The 24,458-nt window shown below is 49.1% G+C and overlaps 2 protein-coding genes across 2 annotated transcripts; one reads left to right on the top strand and one right to left on the bottom strand.

Annotated features, from left to right (window-relative positions):
• Positions 1-2,018: 2,018 nt before the first annotated feature.
• med31 (mediator complex subunit 31) lies at positions 2,019-6,155 on the bottom strand. Its single transcript, XM_072590089.1, has 4 exons — positions 5,915-6,155; positions 4,830-4,904; positions 4,226-4,322; positions 2,019-2,634 (listed from the first exon to the last, which is right to left on the bottom strand). The coding sequence occupies exons 1-4, from the start codon at positions 5,943-5,945 to the stop codon at positions 2,442-2,444; spliced, it is 396 nt and encodes a 131-aa protein (XP_072446190.1). The 5' UTR covers positions 5,946-6,155; the 3' UTR covers positions 2,019-2,441.
• Positions 6,156-6,211: 56 nt separating this feature from the next.
• LOC140491632 (sulfurtransferase Alvin_2599-like) lies at positions 6,212-17,392 on the top strand. The gene is made up of 4 exons (XM_072590090.1): positions 6,212-6,536; positions 12,381-12,521; positions 14,632-14,740; positions 16,952-17,392. The coding sequence occupies exons 2-4, from the start codon at positions 12,411-12,413 to the stop codon at positions 17,221-17,223; spliced, it is 492 nt and encodes a 163-aa protein (XP_072446191.1). The 5' UTR covers positions 6,212-6,536; positions 12,381-12,410; the 3' UTR covers positions 17,224-17,392.
• The last annotated feature ends 7,066 nt before the right edge of the window (positions 17,393-24,458 follow it).

Here is a 24,458-nt window from a genome sequence, read left to right as displayed (position 1 = left end):
TGACTAGTCCCCTCGCTTTGCTGACACTGATGGAGATTGTTGTCTCCACGCCATGCTGGTAAGCACTCTATCTTTTTCCTGTACTCCATCCTATTATTGTTGGAGATCCAACCTACAACGCTGGTGTCACTCATAAACTTGTAAATGGAGTTGGTGTGGAATTCAGCCCCAGGCATCTGTGTATATGGTGTACATTAGGGGCCTGCATACTGAGGCATCGGGATTGAGGATTCTTGTGGAGGCGTTGTCTGACTGCGGTCTATGGATCAGGACGTCAAGGATCCTGTTAGAGGAGGGAGCAGAGTCCTAGGTCTCGGAGTTTGTTATAGTGTGAAAGCGGAACTTAGTCAATTTGGGACTTTATCAAGTGCTTTCTGGAATTTCACATAGTAAATGTCCATAAACATTCCCATATCCACTCCTTTAATCACCTCTTGGAAAACTCAATGAGGTTGGTCAGGTATGGCCTACCTGTCATAAAGCTAGGCTGGCTCTCTGATGAACTGAAAATTTTCAATATTCAGTGACCCCCCACCCTGAAAACAAACTCCAACAATTTCCCCAGCACAGATGTGAGGCAAATTGGTCTGGAATTCCCCAGATTTCCTCTTTCAGCCTTCTCAAAAAGCAGAGTGATATATACAATGTTCCAATTCAGAGGGAGGACCCCTGCACGAGGGAACTCTGAAAAATTATACAGACAATAGACAATAGATGCAGGAGTAGGCCATTCTGCCCTTCGAGCCTGCACCGCCATTCAATATGATCATGGCTGATCATTCCTAATCAGTATCCTGTTCCAGCCTATCTCCATAACCCTTGACTCCACTATCTTTAAGAGCTCTATCCAATTCTTTCTTAAATGAATCCAGAGACTGGGCCTCCACTGCCCTCTGGGGCAGAGCATTCCACACAGCCACCACTCTCTGGGTGAAGTATATAGTTATATAGTTATGAGATCTACAATGTCCTCCCCTCCTCCCTCTAACACCCTCAGATGCAAACCATCAGCTCAGTACTGTATCCGTGTTATACAGCGACAGAACCGTCCCCACCGGTACTGTACCCCAGTGCTATACAGTGACAGACCTGTCCCCACCAGTACTGTACCCCAGTGCTATACAGCGACAGACCTGTCCCCACCAGTACTGTACCCCAGTGCTATACAGCGACAGACCTGTCCCCACCAGTACTGACCCCCAGTGTTATACAGTGACAGACCTGTCCCCACCAGTACTGACCCCCAGTGTTATGCAGTGACAGACCCGTCCCCACCGGTACTGTACCCCAGTGTTATACAGTGACAGACCCGTCCCCACTAGTACTGTAGCCCAGTGTTATACAGTGACAGACCCGTCCCCACTAGTACTGTAGCCCAGTGTTATACAGTGACAGACCTGTCCCCACCTGAACTGTACCCCAGTGCTTTACAGCGATAGAACCGTCCCCACCGGTACTGTACCCCAGTGTTATACAGTGACAGACCTGTCCCCACCAGTACTGTACCCCAGTGTTATACAGTGACAGACCTGTCCCCACCAGTACTGTACCCCAGTGTTATACAGTGACAGACCTGTCCCCACTAGTACTGTAGCCCAGTGTTATACAGGGACAGACCTGTCCCCACCAGTACTGTACCCCAGTGTTATACAGTGACAGACCTGTCCCCACCGGTACTGTACCCCAGTGTTATGCAGTGACAGACCCGTCCCCACCGGTACTGTACCCCAGTGTTATACAGTGACAGACCCGTCCCCACTAGTACTGTAGCCCAGTGTTATACAGTGACAGACCTGTCCCCACCTGAACTGTACCCCAGTGTTATACAGTGACAGACCTGTCCCCACCTGAACTGTACCCCAGTGTTATACAGCGACAGACCCGTCCCCACCGGTACTGTACCCCAGTGTTATACAGTGACAGACCTGTCCCCACCAGTACTGTCCCCCAGTGTTATACAGTGACATACCTGTCCCAACCAGTACTCTCTTTGCAAATTTAATACAGTCACAGAGACATTGTAGTAACCACTGCGTTTATTATTTCACAAACAACTCTAACACACGTGAATCCTTGTGACATCACACTATCTATTCACATATTAAAAACTAACATTGCCAATGCAGCTGTGATCTGCTCTGTGCCATCTAAGTTATCTGTCCAGAATTAATCTTTATGAATTTAGCTTCTTCAATCCAAGACGCAACTACATTACTGCTTCACATACAACATTCAGTCCAGGCCTGAACAGGAGACTCACAGCTCAATCCTGTCTGTTAATCTGTGCTCCATGTAAGAGAGATACAGAGGGGAGGATTGTCCTTGCATCTCCCTAGGACCTCCTCAATGCCACTGCATTAAATGTCTGTATATTATCACCTCAGGATCAGGCTTCCTCACACTTCCTGTCAGGGTTCTCTCACCCCCACGGTGCAATCCTCTCACTTGCTGGGTGTGATGTTCTGCTGTTGTTGCTCAGCTAGTGCTTGCTGCAGCCTCACTCGTTTCCGGGAATAATGCTGCCAGTGCAGTAGTTGCTGCTCATCGATGAACTTGGCACACTGCGCGTTGACCAGCTCCTTGCGGAAGTGCTCATACTGCAGCAGCTCCAGCATGTGGAGGCACTGGGGATACCTGTCACACAGGCACAGACAGTGAGACACAGACTGGAGGTGTGGATTGTATGGAGGGCTGGTGTAGGTTGCAAAGGGACATTGACAGGATGCAGAATTGGACTAATAAGTGACAGATGGAGTTCCACCTGCAAAAGTGTGAAGTCATTCACTTTGGAAGGTCAAATTTGAATACACAATACAGTGTTAAAAGCAGGATTCTTGGCTGTATGGAGGAACAGAAAGATCTTGGGATCCATGTCCATAGATCCCTCAAAGTTGCCACCCAAATTGATAGGGTTGTTAAGAAGGCATATAGTGTGTTGGCTCTCATTAGCAGCGGGATTGAGTTTAAAAGCCGCGAGGTTATGCTGCAGCTCTATAGAGCCCTGGTTAGACCACACTTGGAATATTGTGTTCAGTTCTGGTCACCTCATCATGGGAAGGATGTGAAAGCTTTAGAGAGGGTGCAGAGGGGATTTACCAGGATGCTGCCTGGGCTGGAGGACATGTCTGAGGAAGAAAGGTGGAGGGAGCTAGGGCTTTTCTCACTGGAGCGAAGAAGGATGAGAGGTGACTTGATAGAGGTGTACAAGAAGAGGACAGGTATAGAGTGGATAGACAGAGGCTTTTTCCCAGGGTGGGAATGACTATCACAGGGGGCATAATAGGTGACTGGAGGAAGATTATGGGAAGATGTCAGAGGGAGGGTCTTTACACAGAGTGGGGGGGGTGTGGAATGCACTGCCAGCAGCGATATTAGAGTCAGATACATTGGGGACCTTTAAGCGAGTCTTGGATAGGCACATGAAAGTTAGTACAATGAAGGGGATGTGGGTTAGTCTGATCTTAGAGTTGGATAAAAGGCCAGCACAACATCGATGGCCGAAGGGCCTGTACTGTTCTATGTTCTGATAGAGAGGTCTCGACAGGGACAAGAGGAAAGCGTGGAGTAAGAGCGGGATAGAGAGTAGGGAAGGGAAAGGATCTTCAGGAAACACTGGGGAAAACTTGCACAAATACACTGTATCTAACCCCGTGCTGTCCCTGCCCTGGGAGTGTTCGATGGGGACAGTGTAGAGAGAGCTTTACTCTGTATCTAACCCCATGCTGGCCCTGTCCTGGGAGTGTTTGATGGGGGACAGTGTTGAGGGAGCTTTACTCTGCATCTAATCCCGTACTGTCCCTGTCCTGGGAGTGTTTGATGGGGGACAGTGTAGAGGGAGCTTTACTCTGTATCTAACCCCGTACTGTCCCTGTCCTGGGAGTGTTTGATGGGGGACAGTGTTGAGGGAGCTTTACTCTGTATCTAATCCCGTGCTGTCCATGCCCTGGGAGTGTTCGATGGGGATGGTGTAGAGAGAGCTTCACTCTGTATCTAACCCCATGTTGTCCATGTCCTGGGAGTGTTTGATGGGGGTGCTGTTGCTCTCATTTCTGACAGGTCGTGTTGGATAATTTGACTGAATGCATTTTACTCGAGTGAAGAGCCCTCAGGAGTGGAACGGATGGCAGTTGGGGTTATCCTGGATAATAATCTTGTGACACAGATCAAGGTGAAAAGCTATCCAATCCCCTCCCTGGCAGAGGCATCACCTGGGGTGGATACTTACTTCAGGTACTTGGCATATTCCGGCTCCTTCCAGTACAGCAGATACTTGAAGTAATTGACAAATGTTCGGTCTCTGAAGTACCCTCGCTGTGCCAAAACTGCCACATCAAAAAAACAAAAAATGATTGTATTGTCACTAACACCACAGTAGTGTTAAAGAAAGAATGATACTGTTAACCAGGGAGGACCACCCCAGGACACAAGGGGAGGTGGTCCCTGTCACCATGGACATCACTTCACCAAGGTGAGTGGAACTATTATAGTCTTCAAGTACATTGCACCTGGTGCTGGGTTACACCTCACTGAAGCAGCCAGGTCTCTGTCTGCAACACTTTGGTGCTCAGTGTCTCCTGCACTTCCCCTTCTCCACCCAGGGCTCCTATACCAGGGGAGACTCACTTCCCTCTCAGTCAGTCTCCATCCATGGGCCCAACTCTGTTTTGATCACAGACAATTTTTAAGAGACTGACAATGACATTGATCTGTTAACTGAGGCACAGAGGAGAGATACTCCTGTTGGGAGGTGAAATGAAGGTCAGTGATTTCAACATTTTTGCTGCAAACAGCAACTTTACAATTACCCAGGAGGATCCCCCGACACTTACAGTTCAGGTAGTTTGGGTTCGCCAGACACTGCACAAACTCCAGCTCCACCTGAAATCGCAGTTTTGCCTGTTCCTCTGATATAATGAGGGAGAGAGAGAGAAAAAGGACACGTTACTTGTCACCTGATGGCACAATTTCAACCCAAGTCAATACATATAAAATATAAAGTAAAATAATTTTTGATTGAGAATTGGGGTCATAGGCTGAAGTCAGATGGACAAGTCGAGTTGAGACCTCAGTCAGATCAGCCACGGTCTTATTGAATGGCAGAGTATGCTTGAGCGGTCAAATGACCTCTTTCTACAGCTACGATCTGGGAGAGGATTGTTTGGTGATGGGAGATGAGGTCAGGGTTAAGGGGGCATCGGGAGGAGGTGTCTGCAAGTTGGCGCTTGTCTTCATCAGTGTAGAGGTCGGTGTGCCAAACTACCACTGCACCCCCTTGTCTGTTGGTTTGATGATGATGTTTGGGTTGGAGCAGAGGGACTGAGGGGCTGCGCATTGCAAGGATGAGGGATTGGAGTGGGTGAGGGAGGTTGACAGGTTGAGGCGGTCTATGTCACAGCAGCAGTTGGAAATGAAGAGATCAAGGGTGGGTAACAGACCAGCACAAGGTGTCCAGGTAGATGGGTTGTGCTGGAGGTGGGAGAAGGATTCCTTAAGGGAGGTGGGAGTCTGGATGGAAAAAGTGGGCGTGGAGGTGGAGGAAGAAATGTTCAAGGACTCAATGTCACAGTCCTCACTTTCTCCACAGTCTCAATTAATACCAAAACAAACCCATCGAATCTACACAGCCAATCACTCGAGAGGTTGAATCTCCTCTTTTCGACATTATTACCTTTAGCCAATTAGCAGCAAAATCTCCTTTTTCCCAGTATCAAGACCCTCACTTCCGCCCCGCTCAGCCACAGGGTCACACACTTCCGCCCCGCTCAGCCACAGGGTCACACACTTCCGCCCCGCTCAGCCACAGGGTCACACACTTCCGCCCCGCTCAGCCACAGGGTCACACACTTCCGCCCCGCTCAGCCACAGGGTCACACACTTCCGCCCCGCTCGCAAGCCACTGACTTCCGCTCCTTACCTGTCTCCATGGCGGTTGCTGCGGCCGCCATTGTTTGTTTCGTTTCTCCACTTCCCGCTCAAACAGATTCGGTGTTAACAGCAACTTCAATTAACCAGATCCGACTCTTCTCTTTATCGGTACTAGTTACAGCACTTTCTCGTCAATTCAATCACCAGATAGAACTAACCAGCTGCACGCAAACCTCTCGCTTCTCCCGGCGCCCGCTTCCAAATGAAGAGCATCAGGAAGAGGTGATGCTGCCCCCTGGGCTGGAGGACCATCAGGACGAGGTGGTGCTGCCCCCTAGGCTGGAGGACCATCAGGACGAGGTGGTGCTGCCCCCTGGGCTGGAGGACCATCAGGACAAGGTGGTGCTGCCCCCTGGGCTGGAGGACCATCAGGACAAGGTGGTGCTGCCCCTCTGGGCTGGAGGGCCATCAGGACAAGGTGGTGCTGCCCCCCTGGGCTGGAGGACCATCAGGACGAGGTGGTGCTTCCCCCCTGGGCTGGAGGACCATCAGGACGAGGTGGTGCTGCCCCCTGGGCTGGAGGACCATCAGGAGGAGGTTGTGCTGCCCCCTGGGCTGGAGGATCATCAGGAGGTGGTGGTGCTGCCCCCTGGCCAGGAGGACCATCAGGAGTAGGTCGTGCTGCCCCCCCCACCCCACCACTCACACACCCCCTGGGCTGGAGGACCATCAGGAGTAGATTGTACTGCCCTCTGGGATGTAGGATCATCAGGAGGAGGTGGTGCTGCCCCCTGGCCAGGAGGACCATCAGAAGGAGGTTGTGCTGCCCCCTGGCCAGGAGGACCACCAGGAGTAGGTTGTGCTGCCCCCTGGGCTGGAGGATCATCAGGAGGATGTTGTGCAGGCACCAGGCAGGAGGACCATCAAGAGGCGTTGGTGCTGCCCCCTGGGCAGGAGGACCATCAAGACGCAGTGCTGCTGCCCCCTGGGTTGGGGGACCATCAGGAGGCGGTGGTACTGTCCCCTTCGTCAGGAGGAGCTAGTGCTGCCCCCTGGGCTGGAGGATCACTAAAATGAGGTGTAGCTGCCCCCTAGGCTGGAGGTCCAACAGGCGGAGGTGGTGTTGCCCCCTGGACTGGAGGATCATTAGGAGCAGGTAGTGCTGCCCCCTGGGTAGGAGGATCATCAGGAGGCGGTGGTGCTGCCACCTTGGCTGAAGGACCATCAGGAAGAGGTGGTGCTGCCCCCTGGGCTGGAGGATCATTATGAGGCGGAACTGCTGCCCTCTAGGATGGAGGATCACTAGGAGGAGGTGGTGCTGCCTCCTGGGCTAGAGGACCAGCAGGAGGAGGTGGTGCTGCCGTTTTGGATGGAAGACTATCATGAGCAGGTGGTGCTGCCCCCTGGGTTGGAGGACTATCAGGAGGAGGTGGTGCTGCCCCCTGGGTTGGAGGACTATCAGGAGGAGGTGGTGCTGCCCCTTGAGTAGTGGAGTAGACTTGATGGGTTGAATGGCCTCCTTCTGCTCCAATTCCCATATGATCCAAAATAGGATAGGGATAATTCCAGATGCTGTTGTGTTTGAGGTGTGTGAAGCTCTGAAACTGAGCCTGAATGCCAAACATTTACCCCTTGTAGTGATTGGAACCACGTGGATCTTGTTGATTATGAGATCCTTGATTGGCCCAAGTTAACAACCCCAATCAGGAACCCATGGCTGACCAATATAATCAGGATTTAGAATCTTCTCAACAGGGGACTGACTCTGATCTAGCTAGTTACAGTCAGTGTACAAGTAAATCAAGAGTGACTTGGTGATGGGATACTGGCTTCTGTGCAGTTATTTCGAACCCCCACTACCCCCACTACCCCCCCCCCCCCCCCCCCCAGCCCCAACCTCTCCCTCTCCACAGAAGTTGTCAGAATGTTTGCTACATTTTCACCTTCTACCTTTGGAATCCACGCCCTTCCCATATCTTAAATCCCACCTCTTTGGATTTTATTATCGTCTCCTGCTCTGCGTTGAAGTTTTCGATTAGGCCTTGGGAAGTTTTCTGACATTGAAGGTACTTGCTTTAATAAATTGTGGCAAATGTTTTATGGCTTGTCTGGTTTTGAGGCATTAGTATTTTGGATGTGACTCAGGCACCTCAAGTTCTCATGTCAAGGGAGCTGATCGCTGACACAGTGACTTACTGAGACATTTTGAAAACCCAGAACCTACTGGGTTCAGATTGGAATTAATCTAATCTACTGAAACACACCCACCAAGTATGTGAGCAGCAACTGACACAGGACAGTCATATCACAGGGTGTTTAGTATTTTTGCCTTCATTGCTCAGACTATTGAGTATGGGAGTTGGGACGTCATATTGAAGTTATACAGCATGTAGGTTGAGACCTCTTCTGGAATACTGTATACAGTTCTGGTTGCCCTGTTGTAAGAAGGACATTATTAAAGTAAAGAGGGTTCAGAAAAGAGTTAAAAGCAAAGGCTGGGACTTTTTTCCCTGGGGGTTTGGAGGTTCAGAGTGACCTTATAGAGGTTTATAAGATCATGAGGGGCATAGACAAAGTGTCTTTTTCCTAGGGTGGGGGTGTTCAAAACTAGGGGGCATATTTTTGAGGTGAGAGGAGAAAGGTTTAAAAGGGACCTGAGGGGCACCTTTTTCACACAGAGGGCAGTTCATTGTGAAATGTGTATACTGCCCCCCCCCCCCCCCCCCCCCCCCCAACATACTGTCATAGAGATATACAGCAGAGAAACAGACCCTTCGGTCCAACTCATTCACACCGACCAGATATTCTAAATCAATCTAGTCCCATTTGCCAACACCTGGGCCATTTCCTTTCCTATTCATATACCCATCCAGATGCCTTTTAAATGTTGTAATTGTACCAGCCTCCACCACTTCCTCTGGCAGCTCATTCCGTACATGTACCACCCTTTGTGCGAAAAAGTTACCCCTTAGGTCCCTTTTAAATCTTTCCCCTTTCAACTTAAACCTATGCCCTCTAGTTCTGGACTGCCCCACCCTATCCATGTCCCTCATTATTTTATAAACCTCTATAAGGTCACTCCTCAACATCCAATGCTCCAGGGAAAACAGCCCTATCCTATTCAACCTCTCCCCATAGCTCAAACCCTCCAACCCTGGCAACATCCTTGTAAATCTTTTCTGAACCCTTTCAAGTTTCACAACATCCTTCCGATAGGAAGGAGACCAGAATTGCACATAATATTCCAACAGTGGCCTAACCAATGTTCTGTACAGCCGCAACATGACCTCCCAACTCCTGTACTCAATACTCTGACCAATAAAGAAAAGCCTTCTTCACTATCACCACTTTCCTGCCTGTTGCCGATTAACCCTACACATTGTTGTTTTCACATACAGAAGAAGCATTAAGGTGCAGGAGGAGGCCATTTGGCACATCATGTCAGCACTGTCTCCTCAAATGAACAGTTATACCAGTCTCAAATTAACCTGCCTTCTGTACATTCTCAGACAGTGTGTTTGTAGAATCCCTGCAGTGTGGAAGTAGGCCATTCACCCATCACGTCCACATGAACCCTCTGAAGAGCATCCTAAACAGATCCATCCACTACTCTAATCCTGCACTCCCCACAGCCAATCCACCCTGACCTGCACCTCCCTGGGCACGGCCAATCCACCCTGACCTGCACCTCCCTGGGCACGGCCAATCCACCCTGACCTGCACACCCCTGGGCACGGCCAATCCACCCTGACCTACACACCCCTGGGCACGGCCAATCCACCCTGACCTGCACATCCCTGGGCACGACCAATCCACCCTGACCTGCACACCCCTGGGCACGGCCAATCCACCCTGACCTGCACATCCCTGGGCACGGCCAATCCACCCTGACCTGCACACCCCTGGGCACGGCCAATCCACCCTGACCTGCACCTCCCTGGGCATGGCCAATCCACCCTGACCTGCACACCCCTGGGCACGGCCAGTCCACCCTGACCTGCACCTCCCTGGGCACGGCCAATCCACCCTGACCTACACACCCCTGGGCACGGCCAATCCACCCTGACCTGCACATCCCTGGGCACGGCCAATCCACCCTGACCTGCACATCCCTGGGCACGGCCAATCCACCCTGATATGCACATCCCTGGGGACAGCCAATCCACCCTGACCTGCACATCCCTGGGCACGGCCAATCCACCCTGACCTGCACACCCCTGGGCACGACCAATCCACCCTGACCTGCACACCCCTGGGCACGGCCAATCCACCCTGACCTGCACACCCCTGGGCACGACCAATCCACCCTGACCTGCACACCCCTGGGCACGACCAATCCACCCTGACCTGCACACCCCTGGGCACGGCCAATCCACCCTGACCTGCACACCCCTGGGCACGACCAATCCACCCTGACCTGCACACCCCTGGGCACGGCCAATCCACCCTGACCTGCACACCCCTGGGCACGGCCAATCCACCCTGACCTGCACACCCCTGGGCACGGCCAATCCACCCTGACCTGCACATCCCTGGGCACGGCCAATCCACCCTAACCTGCACATCCCTGGGCACGACCAATCCACCCTGACCTGCACATCCCTGGGCACTACGGGACAATTTTCCATGGCCAATCCACCCTAACCTGCACATCCCTGGGCACTACGGGACAATTTCCCATGGCCAATCCACCCTGACCTGCACATCCCTGGGCACTATGGGGACAATTTAGCATGGCCAATCCACCCTGACCTGCACATCCCTGGGCACTATGGGGACAATTTAGCATGGCCAATCCACCCTGACCTGCACGTCCCTGGGCACTACGGGGACAATTTAGCATGGCCAGCCCACCCTGACCTGCACGTCCCTGGGCACTACGGGGACAATTTAGCATGGCCAGCCCACCCTGACCTGCACATCCCTGGGTACTATGGGACAATTTAGCATGGCCAGCCCACCCTGACCTGCACATCCCTGGGTACTATGGGACAATTTAGCACGGCCAATCCACCCTAACCTGCACATCCCTGGGCACTACGGGGACAATTTATCATGGCCAATCCACCATGACCTGCCCATCCCTGGGCACTATGGGACAATTTCTCATGGCCAATCCACCCTGACCTGCACATCTTTGGACTGTGGGAGGAAACCAGAGCACCCGGAGGAAATCCACACAAACACGGGGAGAACATGCAAACTCCACACAGACAGTCGCCTGAGGGTGGAATCGAACCCGGGACCCTGGTGTTGGGAGGCAGCAGTACTAACCACTGAACCACCGTGCTGCCCATTAGGTGCGTGAAAGCATTCCGCCTTGCATTACTTTTGTTTCTTTCACTAATTACTTGGAGAATCCCTGCGATTAAATATGACTTAGCGTCTTGCTCTTGCACGCAATCAGCTGCAGCTATTTACAGGGTGCAGTTTAATGTGTATTTATGCTTTGAGCCTGCAATTTGGACAGAAATTACCCTGTGTTTTATTTTAAATAATGTACTCTGCTGAGCACATACCTCACCACCCTATCTGACCCTGAGTTGAACCTCTGCCCTCACGCCCTGTCTGTTATTGATTTCTGCTCCTGAAACCTTGCCCCCCCCCCACCCCGGGGTTCCCTATCTGCTGCTGAACCCCTCATCTGTGCCGTACCCACCTCTAACCTTAACTATCCCGTGAATTCTCCTCACCAGCCTCCATCTTCCTCAACTTATCTGCCTACACTGCTGCCCACACCTAACTCTCACTGCTCCCTGTCCTTGCTGTCCTACATTAGCTCCCAGTTCATAAATTCTAAACATTCACATCCTTGTTTTCAAACCCTTCAGTGGTCTCACCTCTGGTTATCTGCGTGACGGCCTGCATTAGCGTCAGAGTGCTCCTCCTGTGCTGATTTTAATTGTTCCAGCACTGGTGGCCTTGTCAAGGGCCCCGAGCTCCATACCACCCCTTTCCCAAACCATTCCGATTTCCGATCCTGTAAGATATCCTGTTCAAAGATACTGCTTGGTCTTCAGTCAGCTATCCTGACATCTCAGGCTGTTTGCTGAATCATTCCTGTAAGGTTCTCTGGGGAGGTTTATCTGATGGGGACCCACAGGACAATAGCAGAGTGTTGTTTGGCTCAGTGTGTGTCTCTGACTTTGCTTTGTGTCTGGATATTTCTCTCTTTCTCTTGCTCTCTTTCTGTCATTCTCTCAACCTCACTCTCTCTCCCTTCCTCTCTCTCTTTCTCTCTTTTTCTACTTTTTTGTTTCTCTATCTCGCTCTCTCTTTCTCACTCTCTTTTTCTCTCTTACTGTCTTTCTCTAGCTCGCTCTATTTCTGGCTCTCTCTCTCTCCTCTCTATCTTTTTCTCCCTCTCTCTCTCTCTCTCTCTGCAGATCACCAACATTCCTCATGTGCTTTTCTGTATCCTGGACTGGTCCCTGTAGATTCCTGCAGTGAGTGTTAACATGTTTCTCCTCACCAATCCCTTCTGACACAATGTTACGGTCCTGTTCCCCCCTCAGTTCCACGTGGAAGTCCTCGCTGCTGAGAGAATGGAGCTTGTGATCCTGTGGATTCGAAAGAGCTTTAACTTAGTGCAAGACCGGAGTTCAGACAGCACTGAGCAGCAGATGGCAGAGAATCGGAACCAGATCCTGTTGCTGGTAATAAGCACTGAGTGATTCTTTTATATAAAGTTTATAAGTTGGAAGGATGGTTTATATATATCTAAAACATTAATTTGATCAACAATCCATGGTATTGCTGAACAGAGAGAGAGAGAGACACGTGGATGAAATCTCTTGTGTTGCTCCCATCAGGACACACACACAAGAGTGCTACATTTCAAGCAATCACTGTAATTTGCTGATTGGCAGGAAGGTTGATTCTGATTGGCTGAGGCATGGTGATGAAGAAAGCAAAAAGCAACTGGTCACTCCCCCAAACCCCTGAATGGGGCAAGTTCCCTTAAGTTTACAGACAATAGGTCCCTGCAATTAAGTGTATATCACTTCTGGCATATGAGAATGAGCCACATAACAATCAACTGGTTATCTTAAAGTGTAATGGTTAGCTCACTCAGAATTGTTTGGTTAGTGCTATCTCATTACAGAAGCATATCGAACAGCAGATTTGTTTGTAATGTCCTGTCAGTGCAGGCTGGTCGAGCCCCAGTCTCTGTCTAATACAAAGAGCTGAAGGAGCAGGCTGTATAATCTGGTTAACCCCATTGCTGGGTTAAGGCTGGGGTTAGGGACCCTCTCTAACTGTCTCTGGCTTTTCAGTGAGGATCAGGTTGCCATTACCAGTCACTGCATGTTTGCAAAGCAACCTGAGAAAGTGGGAGCTGCACCCACAGGGAATGGTCCACGTAGATCCTGCTGATATACTGAAAGGGGATAAACACGAGGAAGAAAATATTAAAAGGAAATGGTGAGAGGGTGGGAGACGGGGGGTGGGGGTTTGTGTATAGCAGGAACACCATCAAGGAGCAGATGGGCTGAATGGTCTGTTTCTGTGTTGTAGAAAGTCAGAAGTCCCATGCCCCCAGGTTATAGTCCAACAGACACTGCAGCTGATGAAGGGGCAGCACTCTGAAAGCTTGTGATTTCGATAAACCTTTGGACTATAACCTAGTGTCATGTGACTTCTGACCTTGTCCACCCCAGTCCAACACTGACCCCTCGACACCTCCACATCTGTGTTGTAGATACATCATGAATTTGCATATACGTATTAAGCAGCGTTCATAAACATCCATGTATGGTTTAGTGCATCTGTAATGTTTTATAACCCCCTTTCAGAACTTTTATATCTCTCTTCACATCAGTGTTTTCATTTCTTCAGTCCTACTGAGTAATTGTGACACCCTTGTCTTCACTCTGACTCTGCTCTGTGATAGCACACTGTGCCTACACTGTCGTTCAGCTCATTAATCTGCCCTGAGCCTGGGACCAGGCGTTCCCCCGTGACCCAGTTTGTATTCAGTTCAGCAAACTGGTCTGCGAGAGTGTTGTGACCAATGGTGGTGCAGCCTGGATTGAATGTGTCCTGTCTAAAGAGCTGAAGATGAGATATGAGCCTTTGTCTGTGTCTGTGTGTGTGGGAGACACTGGCTTTCATCTCGGAGATGTTCCCACACTCCCTGACCCTTTTCCTTGCTGGCTGTTTCCACCACATGACGTGTGTCGATGACAAAACCTGGCATCAATCTACAGCAAATACGTTGGTCAAGTACAGAGTGGCTATTTATAATTAGACACTGAGGTGGGATTAGCTGTCTCTCAGTGTTTGCCCAGTAATTACAATGCAATCATTGTACAAACACCCACAGATCACACTGAGAGGGGAAATTACCATTCCAAACAGAACCACACCATGAAAGGGTTCAATCTGGATCTTTCAGAAAGCAGCAGTGACTTCAAACAACAAAGGACCAGCTCCTCATTCCTCACAGCTTTCACTTCAGCACTGCACTCCTGTTCCCTTCCAGAGTTACCCTCCTACAAACACATTAACCATGATCGTGGGCTCATCAGAATAGATACAGAGTAAAGCTCCTTCAACTCTTAAACTCAAAGTATAGCCCCTTGAAACTGTCCCCACTCCCAGGATAGGGTCAGCATTGGGGTTAGATACAGAGTAAAGCTCCCTCTACACTGTTCCCCCATCAAACACTCCCGGGACATGAACTGAGTTGGAGCCAGAGTGGTACAGATGAGCTGGAGCTCACCTTCCTGTCTTTGCCCTAACAATGTCTCTGTGCTGTTTCAGGATGTCCGGAGTATGGCTGAATACGAGGTCAGCCACTTACAGGGAGCCATTCGCATTGACCCAGACACCAGTGACATGAATCATCTGACCAAGGAGCTGGGCCTGGCAGGTAAGGGGCAGTCTAACTCCCATCCCGGGGCTCCTGTCCCCTCTGGCTCTCTGCTTTGTAGACAGGCCTCCAGCCTGGGAGAGTGCATGGGGTTAGAGTGCACACTATCTGCAACAGAGCAGATGGGGTCCCAGCTCAGAGTCTGAAGAGGATGTCCTGAGTTCCTCATGACACTATGTTGTGCTGCCCCTTTCCAATTCTGACTGTCCTTCCCTTCTCCAGCCTGAGTTCTCGTACCTTCCCCTCTTTCTCTCTCTCACTCTCTCCATGTCTTCTGTCTCCCTGTTCCTTTCTTTCATTTGTTTCCCAGTTGAATAGGGTGTTTTGCCTTGGAGAGAGAGCTCGTGTGTTTATCGAAACGGGATCTCTGTTTCTCCCGGATAACTCCTTTCTTTAAGAGTTACAGTAACAGACAGAGTTCTGTGATAATATCCAGGACATTATCTGTCCTCACGGTGGTCAACAAAGGCTTTTCTGCTCAGTGTCTCCTCGGGATTTACAAAATCTCTCTGACCTCTCTTTTTTCCAATCTCTTCCCCATTGTCTCTGTTGGGAAATAAGGAGGGAGACCTAGGGGTTCAGGTACATAATTCTTTTCAAGTTCATCACAGGTATGCTGGATGGTTAAGAAGGCACTTTGGAATGCTTGCTCAGACCGTTGAGTGTAGGAGTTGGGGTGTCATGTTGAGGTTGTACAGGACGTTGGTGAGACCACTCCTGATGTACAGTGTGCAGTTCTGGTCGCTCTGCTATAGGAAGGATATGATTAAACTGGGGAGGGATCAGAAAAGATGTACCAGAATGTTGCCAGGACTGGAGGGTATGAGTTATAGGGAGAGGCTGGAGTTGTTTCACTGGAGTGTAGGAGGTTTAGAAATGACCTTATTGTGGTTTTGTAAAATCCCGAGGGGCATGGTTAAATTGAACAACAAAGGTATTTTCCCGAGGGTGGGGGATTTCAAAACTAGAGGGCATATGTTTAAAGTGAGAGGAGAAAGATTTAAAAGGGACCTGAGGGGCAACCTTTTCACACAGAGGGTGGTTCATGTGTGGAATAAACTGCCAGAGGAAGTGGTAGATACAACATTTAAGAGATTTGGTCAGGTACATAAATAGGAAAGGTTTAGAGGGATATGGGCCAAACGCAGGCAAGTGGGACTAGTTTAGTTTAGAAAACTTTTACGTCATGCACTAACACTCTATGACACATTCCTCACCTCTCTCTCCTTCTCCTCACATCTCTCCCATCCCTTTCTCCCTTCCTCTTGCTCACTCCCTTCATTCGCTCCCCATCCACTTTCATTTCCTCAGTCCCTTCTTTCTCACACCTAATTTTCTCCTTTGTCTCTTCTTTGTCTGTCCATCAAACTGCACAATCTCACCCGCGTTCACCCCCCTTGTCTGCTCACCCTCCTGTCCTCCATCTTGCTCTGCTTTTGACTCCTTCCTCCTCCCTCTCACTAACTCCTAATGATCTTCCTCCCTTGTGATTCCCCTCCAAGCTCACTCCCTCCCCTTTCCTCTGACTCCCTGACATTCCCCTCCTCCTCTTCTGCTGCTACCTCTTCCTTTCCCCGGCTGAGTGGAGAGACACTCTGAGGTCAAACAGCAACTGGTTCTGGGCAGATTGGGATCATGGAGGAGACTGTAGGTGTGAGCATTAAGGACTGGGGAACCAGTCAGATTTGGGATCCAGGGTGGGTGGGTTTGGTAGCTCCAGTGGGATTAGAGATCCAGAGGAGACAGTGCCTTTAGGAATCCATAGAGACAGTGGGTTTGAAGATTCTGTAAGATTGAGCATCCAGGAAAACAGTAGGATTAAGATCTGGAAGAACAGTGGGTTTAAGGGATCCAGTAGGATTGGGGATCCATGGAGGCAGTGGAATTGAGGATCCAGTTGGATTGGAAGATCCAAGAATACAGTGGGTTTTGGGGATCCATGGAGGCAGTGGAGTTGAGAATCCAGTGGGATTGGAAGATCCAAGAATACAGTCGGTTTGGGGCCTCCAATGGGATTGAGGATCCAGGGACGGAGTGGGATTGAAGGGCACGTTAGGCGTGATTGATTGGAAGGGAACCTGGTGGTTTTCCACAGGGCTATTTGAGCTTGCTGCCAACGCTGGTATTTTCTTGGAGTCTACAGCCGTCCCGATAATGGCTTTACTCGTCATCCTACACCGGGGTTTCTTTGGTTTTTTCTGTCGTTTGCAGATTGTAACGAGGAGAGGGAGGTGATCTGTTATTGCACTGTGGGATATCGCTCGTCCAAAGTGGCACAGAAGCTGGTGGAGTTTCTGGCGAGTAATACTGGGCAGACCCTGCGCAGGTCACTGAGAGTCTACAACCTGGAGGGAGGGCTGGTGAAATGGGCCAATGAAGGGAAGCCCATGGTGGACTGCAAGGAGCAGCCAACGAGTCTTGTCCATCCGTACAGTAGCATGTGGGCCTACCTGGTAAAGCCAGAGTTCCGGGCCAAGATCTGAGCCAGTTTCACAGAGCTCCAGCTGTGTGGTTCATCAGGAAATTGCACCAGACACTCCACGGCAACAAATGAGAATGTTAACGTGGCGTTAATCGGACTTTATTAGACTCTGCTAATGTTGTACTGTGATTCATTTCTTCTGATTATTAAAATTAACTGTTGCTTGTTAACTGACTCTCAGTTTAAAAGAGAAAGGAGAGTATTACTTTGAGGCAGGCTGTTTATTTTACAGGAAAAAGTGAGGCAGATGCTGGAGATTAGAGTCAAGATTAGAGTGGTGCTGGGAAAACACAGCAGGGCAGGCAGCATCTGAGGAGCAGGAAGATCGACATTTCAGGCATAAGCCCTTCATCAGGAACGGGCTTGATGAAACCCTCCTGATGAAGAGCCTTTGCCCGGAACGTCGATTTTCCTGCTCCTCAGATGCTGCCTGCCCTGCTGTGTTTTCCCAGCACCACTCTAATCTTGTTTATTTTAAAGCTGAGTTTTAATGTGATGGCAGCTGAACGAAGCAAGAGCTTTCTGCAATGATCAGTTTGAACCACAAACCTGATTTAAAGATATTGCAACCCAGTCAGTGTCAGGGAATTGGATTTAACCAATACCAGCTCGCTCATTACCGGGGCAACAAAGCCTATCCCGTGGGGGCTGCTGGGCTCGGACGGACCAGGATCCATTGGAGTTGAGAAGGATGGGAGATGATGGCTTTGAAACCTGTCTGATTCCAAGGGGGCTTCACAGGGCACAGACTGAGTGTTCATTAGCCCTTCACCAGAGGTGGGGGGGGGGTTAGCTAAAACAAAGAGCACACTCTCCGAATAAGGGGTCTGCCATTTAAAACCAGGGCTGAGGAATTTCTTCTCTCAGGGCATTGTTAATGTGAACAATGGAAGCGTACCGATATTTAAACAATGTGTTCAGGTTTGTTCTAACACAGCCAGCAGCTGGGACTGGTATCCCAGAGACAGGGACGTGAGCACAGTACCACAACCATTAATTATATTCAGGGTGGTTATTGGTAAGGCTGGAAGAGCCAGTTGAAAGGGTTCCGAAAGATTTACAAGGATGTTGCCAGGGCTGGAGGATCTGATCTATAGGGTGAGGCTGGGGCTGTTTTCCCTGGATCGTTGGAGGCTGAGGGGTGACCTTATAGAGGTTTATAAAATCATGAGGGGCATGGATAGGGTAAATAGGCAAGGTCTTTTCCCTGAGGTGGGGGAGTCCAGAACTAGAGGGCATAGGTTTAGGGTGAGAGGGGAAAGAATTAAAAGGGTCCTAAAGGGCAATGTTTTCACGCAGAGGGTGGTGCGTGAATAGAATGAGTTGCCAGAGGATGTGGTGGAATAGACGGGTAGGAGGCTGGAAGAACACAGCAAGCCAGGCAGCATCGGGAGGTGGAGAAGTTGACATTTTGTGTGTAACCCTTCTTCAGGACTGGGGGTGGATGTGGGGGAACTGCAGATAAAGGGGGTGGCAGGGGCAGGGTGGTGAAGTGGGGATAGGTGAAGACAGGTAGAGGGTACAACCTGGGAAGAATGAATCCGGTTGGTGGCAGGGAGTATAGGGAGAGAGGGGGAGGGCCTGGGAAGGGAGACAGGGAATGGGAAGGGAGCTTATTTGAAATTGGAGAACGCAATGTTGAGCCCTCTGGTTTGGAGGCTGTCCAGGCGGAAGATGAGGTGTTGTTCCTCCAATTTGTGGTTTGATTCGTTGTGGCAATGGAGGAGGCCAAAGATGGTCAGGTTGGAAAGGGAGTGGGATGGGGAATTAAAATGGGCGGTGACTGGGAGGTCCAGTCAACCCTTGCAGGCCCGACTGAGATACACTGTTGTTAAAATACAACACAAGAAAGAAGAACTTAGAACACCTTAACTCCATTGGCAACCTTAAGTGTATAATAGATATAGTAATACTAACATCCCATAAATACACCCTTTGGCAAAAAGGCAAATTCAGAAAGAGAGATTTTGTTTCATTTTACAATCTAACTGTCAAGGAAGAACGCTCCCAGTTAATCGAGGGAAAAGGAGCTTCCGCTGCTTCATGCCAACAACAGCAACTGCTTAAAACTAACTCTAAATACAACAACAAAAAAAGGGAAATCATGGTCTGTGAGAACTGGCCGCACCCAGCCATGCTGCCTCTATTGTTGCAACTTTAAAAAAAAACCAAGCCCTCACAAGCTGTTTACCGGCTCTCCGAGTACTTGCACCTCTGTCTTAGAACCTCTCTTCAAAAAATCAGGACAAAATAACCTCTTAAAGCGACAGCCTCGCCTCATGTTCCATATGCCACTTAACACCTCTATTAACCTGTGCTGCCACCTTCAGGGGTCAGTGGGCAAGCTTCCCAAGATCCCTCTGTTCCTCTGAGCTTCCTTGTGTCCCGCTATTCTTTGAGTATGTCCTTGTTCCTTCTTCCAACATGTATCACCACTAATTTATCAGGGTTAAATGCCATCTCCCACTGATCTGCCATCTACCACATCCATCCATGTCCTCCTGTAATCTAACACCTTCCTCCTCTGTCACCCACCTGGCCAATCTTTGTATCATCCACAAACTTATCACCGTCCCTCCCACATTCCCATCTCCATCATTTATGGAGATCACAAACAATAAGGGACCCAGCACTGATCCCTGTGGTACAAGACTGCACACCCGCGCTCCAGTCACACAAACCGCCTTCTCCCACCACCCTCTGCCTCCTGTTACTAAATGCAGTAATATCCTTCCTATAGTGCGGTGACAATTATTTAACATCAGGTTTTATCCAAAATGTTTATTAGCCTGAGGATGGAATTAATCTCAGTATTTATTAACATGTGGATGCGTGTGTGGATTGTGATGTGAGGTAGCCATTGTAAGGTGGGGGTGGTGACCTGAGCACTTTTTATTTCCATTTATGTCAATTAGGTTCTAACATTGTATTGCTTCAAGTCGAAATCTAGGGATAAAATGAGGCCATTCAGCCCCTCAAGCCTGTTCTACCACTCACTGAGATAATGGCTGATCTCTGACCTAACTGTAGTTACCCAGGCGATAGCTCTTCATATTTTCAGCTTCCAGAAACCTCTGATTTAAAATTAACACTTTACCCAATATCGATTGCTATTGGAGAAATGTGCACCAAACTCCCATCATGCCTTGTGTGTGGACATATCTCCCAAGTTTGCTCTGGTTTGTAAACTCTATCCTTTGCCTTAGGGGCTGCAAATGATGCAAGTTGTCCCTCCCTAGCAACCACATCAGGTCCCTGATAGATCTTGAGGAAAGCTAAGCCCTGGCCTGACACAGTACTTCCAGGAGTCATCTCATCAGCACTTGTTGTACTGAGGAATATTTTACTTATCAGGTGCTCTTAAATCTAAAAACCAGGATTCCATCTGTGTTGCTGATTATTTCTGTCAACCTCAGAACAGCTGGCCAGAGGAAATGTCTTTCAGTGAGAAAATATATTTCCCAGCTGTATCCAGGGCGGACACCAAGGGAATATTGGAAACAAAAACAGAAATTGCTGGAGAAACTCAGTCAGTCTGGCAGCATCTGTGTAGAGAAAGCAGAGTTAATGTTCTGAATCTAGTGACCCTTCCTCGGGCCTCCAATTTCTGTTTTTGTTTCGGATTTCTAGCATCCCACAATTCTTTGTTCTATTTAAGTGAAAATTACGGTTCCATCAGTCATACTTCTGAGAGTGTCACTGCCTGTCCTTCATTTTGGAGTGATTTAAATGTGTCCGACATTAATGCAGTTATGAATTGAGATTTTTATTTATTTTGAGAGCAGATCACTCGCTCCTGTTCTGACAGCGGCATAGTCATTGAGAAGTTCTTGGGAAGAAACTGTAAGGTGTTTGACTCATTCAGAATCAGAACGTCACAGGGCTATTAGAACATGGATTCCTTTAAGCTCTTTGTCATTGGCTCAACCATCTTCAGCTGCTTCATCAATGACCTTCCCTCCATCATAGGGTCAGAAATGGGGATGTTTGCTGATGTTTATATCATGTTCAGCACCATTCACCACTCCTCAGATACTGAAGCAGGCCGTGTTCAAATGCAATAAGATCTGGAGAATATCCAACCATGGGCTGACAAGTGGCAAGTCACATTCACACCACACCACTGCCAGACAATTACCACTTCCAATAAGAGACAATTTTCCAATCAGCCCTTGAGATGCAATGGTATTACCATCACTGGATCCCCCTCTATGAACATTCTGGGGAGGTACCATTGACTAGAAACTGAACTGGCTTTGCTGTATAAACACAAGAGCAGGTCAGAGACCAGGAATACTGCAGTGAGTGACTCCCCTCCTGACTCCCCAAAGCCTGTCCCACCAACTAAAAGGCACAGGTCAGGAGTGTGATGGAATATTCCCCACTTGCCCTGGATGGGGGCAGCTCCAACAACACTCAAGAAGCTCAACACCATCCAGGACAAAGCAGCCCACTTTATTGGCACCACATCCACAAACACCCACTCCCTCCCCCACCGACGCTCAGTAGCAGCAGTGTGTACCATCTACAAGATGTGCTGCAGAAATTCACCAAAGACCCTCAGACAGTATCTTCCAAACCCATGACCACTTCCATCTCAGGACAAGGGCAGAGGTACATGGGAACACCACCCCCTGCAAGTTCCCCTCCAAGCCCCTCCCCATCCTGACTTGGAAATATATCACTGTTCCTTCACTGTCACTGGGTCCAAATCCTGGAATTCCCTCCCTAAGGACATTGTCGGTCAACCCACAGCACATGGACTGCAGCGGTTCAAGAAGGCAGCTCACCCCCACCTTCTCCAGGGGCAACTAGGGACAGGCAATAAGGGGAGACAAAGGCCAAATGGTATTATTGCTGGATTGTCCATTCAATAACCCAGGTAATGTCCTGTGGACCTGGGTTCAAATCCCACCACGGTAGATGGTGAATTTGAATTCAATAAAAATCTGGAATTAAGAGTTTAATGATGACCATGAATCCATTGTCAAATGTTGGAAAAGCCCATTGGGTTCACTAATGTCCATTAGGGAAAGAATCTACCATCCCTACCTGGTCTGGTCTAGACTTGAGTCCAGACCCACAGCAATGTGGTTGACTCTTAACTGCCCTCTGGGCAAATTAGAGGTGGACAATGAATGCTGGCCCAGTCAGAGATGCTCATATCCTGGGAATGAATTTTAAAAACTCTCCTTTGAGACTCCCTCTGTTGATGGATGGTAACCCCTCAGTGGACAATGTACACCGTATGCACGATACACATCCAAGTGGTGCATCGACAGTGCTCCTGCCAGCATTGCTAGAATTGTCCTGTATTCTCCATTATTGTGCCTATTTGGGCACTGCCATGTTTTTTAATGGCAGAGTGTTTCACAGTGAGCATGCTCAGAACCTCCCCCATGTATAATCTGAACCTTTCGGGGTGGGGGAGTGTATCAGGACCCACTGCTGATTGTTTAATGAGCTGTGACAGTGTTACTCCTGTGTGTTGACCCAGTCAGTGTTTATCAGGGGCTGGGGAAACCTTCTGTGTAAACTCAGGGCTGTGTCATGTACTGCACTCTCTGCTGGTTTCATACAATGTTTAATCCACAGTAATGTCCTTTTGTAGATGTTGAATACAAATTCTGGTTTGTATTCACCAAAGCTGTTTAGATCCAAACTCCTTTCTAGGCTAAATTGTGGAGGTGAACCATTACGTGTCACTGATTGGCACACCGGCCTGTCCCCTTTCTTGGAGAAAACAAGGGGCTGTTTTTGCTAGCTTAAAGTTTTTGCTATACAAATGCAAATTGTTGTTGTTGGCAAAGATTACAATCTGGAGGGACTTGGCTGATAGGACTCAGTGTCTGTGAGGAGACGAGGGGGGCACCAGAAGTGCAGGATTAGACAGGAATCTCCAGGAATGAATGAGAAATCCCAGTGGGAATACTGTGAACCAACAAGGAAGAGAACTACCATCAGGAAAACGGAAGAAGAGAAGGCTTTCCCATAGTGTTTGCCCCTCAAGTATGGAAGTATTGGTGTGAGGGGAGGGGAGTTACTGTTCATGTAAGAGGAGGGAATTAAACAATCAGATCATCAAAAGTGTGTTCTCTTTCTGATTGGCTGCAGAAAGACCCTAAATCTGAACTCAATCTGAAGCAATGAGCCTAAATCTAATCCTGACCCAAATCCTAAACCTCAGTCTAGCCCTTAATCAAACTGAACCCCTGATCCGAACCTTGACCCCAAATCATGGGCACTAACCCTGAACCACAGGTACTAACCCAGGGCACAAACCCTTGGATAGCAATGGTAGTGCAGTTTAGTTTGTAGACAATGATGCCCCCCAGGATGTTGGCAGTCAGGTTCATGTCAATGAAAATATCAATGAGTGATGGTTAGCTCCCCCATTGTTGGAGATGGTCATTGCCTGGTACCTGTGTTGGGTGAACATTACTTTGCCTTATCAGGGCAGACCCAACCAACTCTCAAATCTACCAGAGAGCGGCCACAGTGGGGAGGAGTCATCTGGTAATTTTGTGTTACCGTGATGATAGAAGACTCCAACATCCTGCAGCCACAGCTGATTGGTCACCTCTCCACGTGAAGATGATCAAAAGACAGAGCAGGCCTGAGGGACCCAATGGTCTACTCCTACACCTGGCTTGTTTATTGCTACCATCGTCGTTGAACTGATTTGCCGGGCACCCATTATCTCATTGAGATGCCTAACTGCACTGGCTTAGCGATGAGGGGTGGGGTAGATTGGGCACACTCGGGAAAGGGGTTCTCACCAAGATATAGAAACATGTGAGAGACTCAGGTGGAGTCGATGCTGAGAGTCTGATCTGACTGCGGAAATGACAGCATGGCCAACAGGCCAAGATGGGACGGCCATTTCAGACTGAGATCAGCAATCTCTTCTCATTGTTTGTAATTCTTTATCCCCAGAAAGCTGTTAACACGAAGCCTTTGAGTCAAGTCAAGACAGAGTTGGATGGATTTTTTGGACATGAATGAATTAGAGGGGATGGATTGGGAGGTGGGAGTGAGGTATCACAGCCATCAAATAATGAGGATTCAAACACAATCCTCGGGAACCCACTTTGGATCTTGTCAAGTATTGAAAGTGGGAAAAGGTATCAGCTCAGGGTGGAAGGTCATGTAATGAACTGTCCTGCAATACACCCAATCAAAGTTAGCGACCCTGCCGTAAGGAGTTACATGGGATAGGTGGGTTCGATGGGTTGA

This window comes from Chiloscyllium punctatum, chromosome 19, assembly GCF_047496795.1.
Source record: "Chiloscyllium punctatum isolate Juve2018m chromosome 19, sChiPun1.3, whole genome shotgun sequence".
Classification (NCBI taxonomy): domain Eukaryota; kingdom Metazoa; phylum Chordata; class Chondrichthyes; order Orectolobiformes; family Hemiscylliidae; genus Chiloscyllium; species Chiloscyllium punctatum.
Note: the sequence above shows the minus strand (reverse complement) of the source record. Positions and strands in the feature narration are given on the sequence as shown.

Coding starts and splice junctions, on each gene's coding strand:
- LOC140491632 (XM_072590090.1), top strand. CDS start 12,411: ATGGAGCTTGTGATCCTGTGGATTCGAAAGAGCTTTAACTTAGTGCAA. Junction 12,522..14,631: donor GGAACCAGATCCTGTTGCTG/GTAATAAGCACT, acceptor GTGCTGTTTCAG/GATGTCCGGAGTATGGCTGA. Junction 14,741..16,951: donor CAAGGAGCTGGGCCTGGCAG/GTAAGGGGCAGT, acceptor TGTCGTTTGCAG/ATTGTAACGAGGAGAGGGAG.
- med31 (XM_072590089.1), bottom strand. CDS start 5,945: ATGGCGGCCGCAGCAACCGCCATGGAGACAG. Junction 4,905..5,914: donor AGCAACCGCCATGGAGACAG/GTAAGGAGCGGA, acceptor TCATTATATCAG/AGGAACAGGCAAAACTGCGA. Junction 4,323..4,829: donor GAACCCAAACTACCTGAACT/GTAAGTGTCGGG, acceptor TTGATGTGGCAG/TTTTGGCACAGCGAGGGTAC.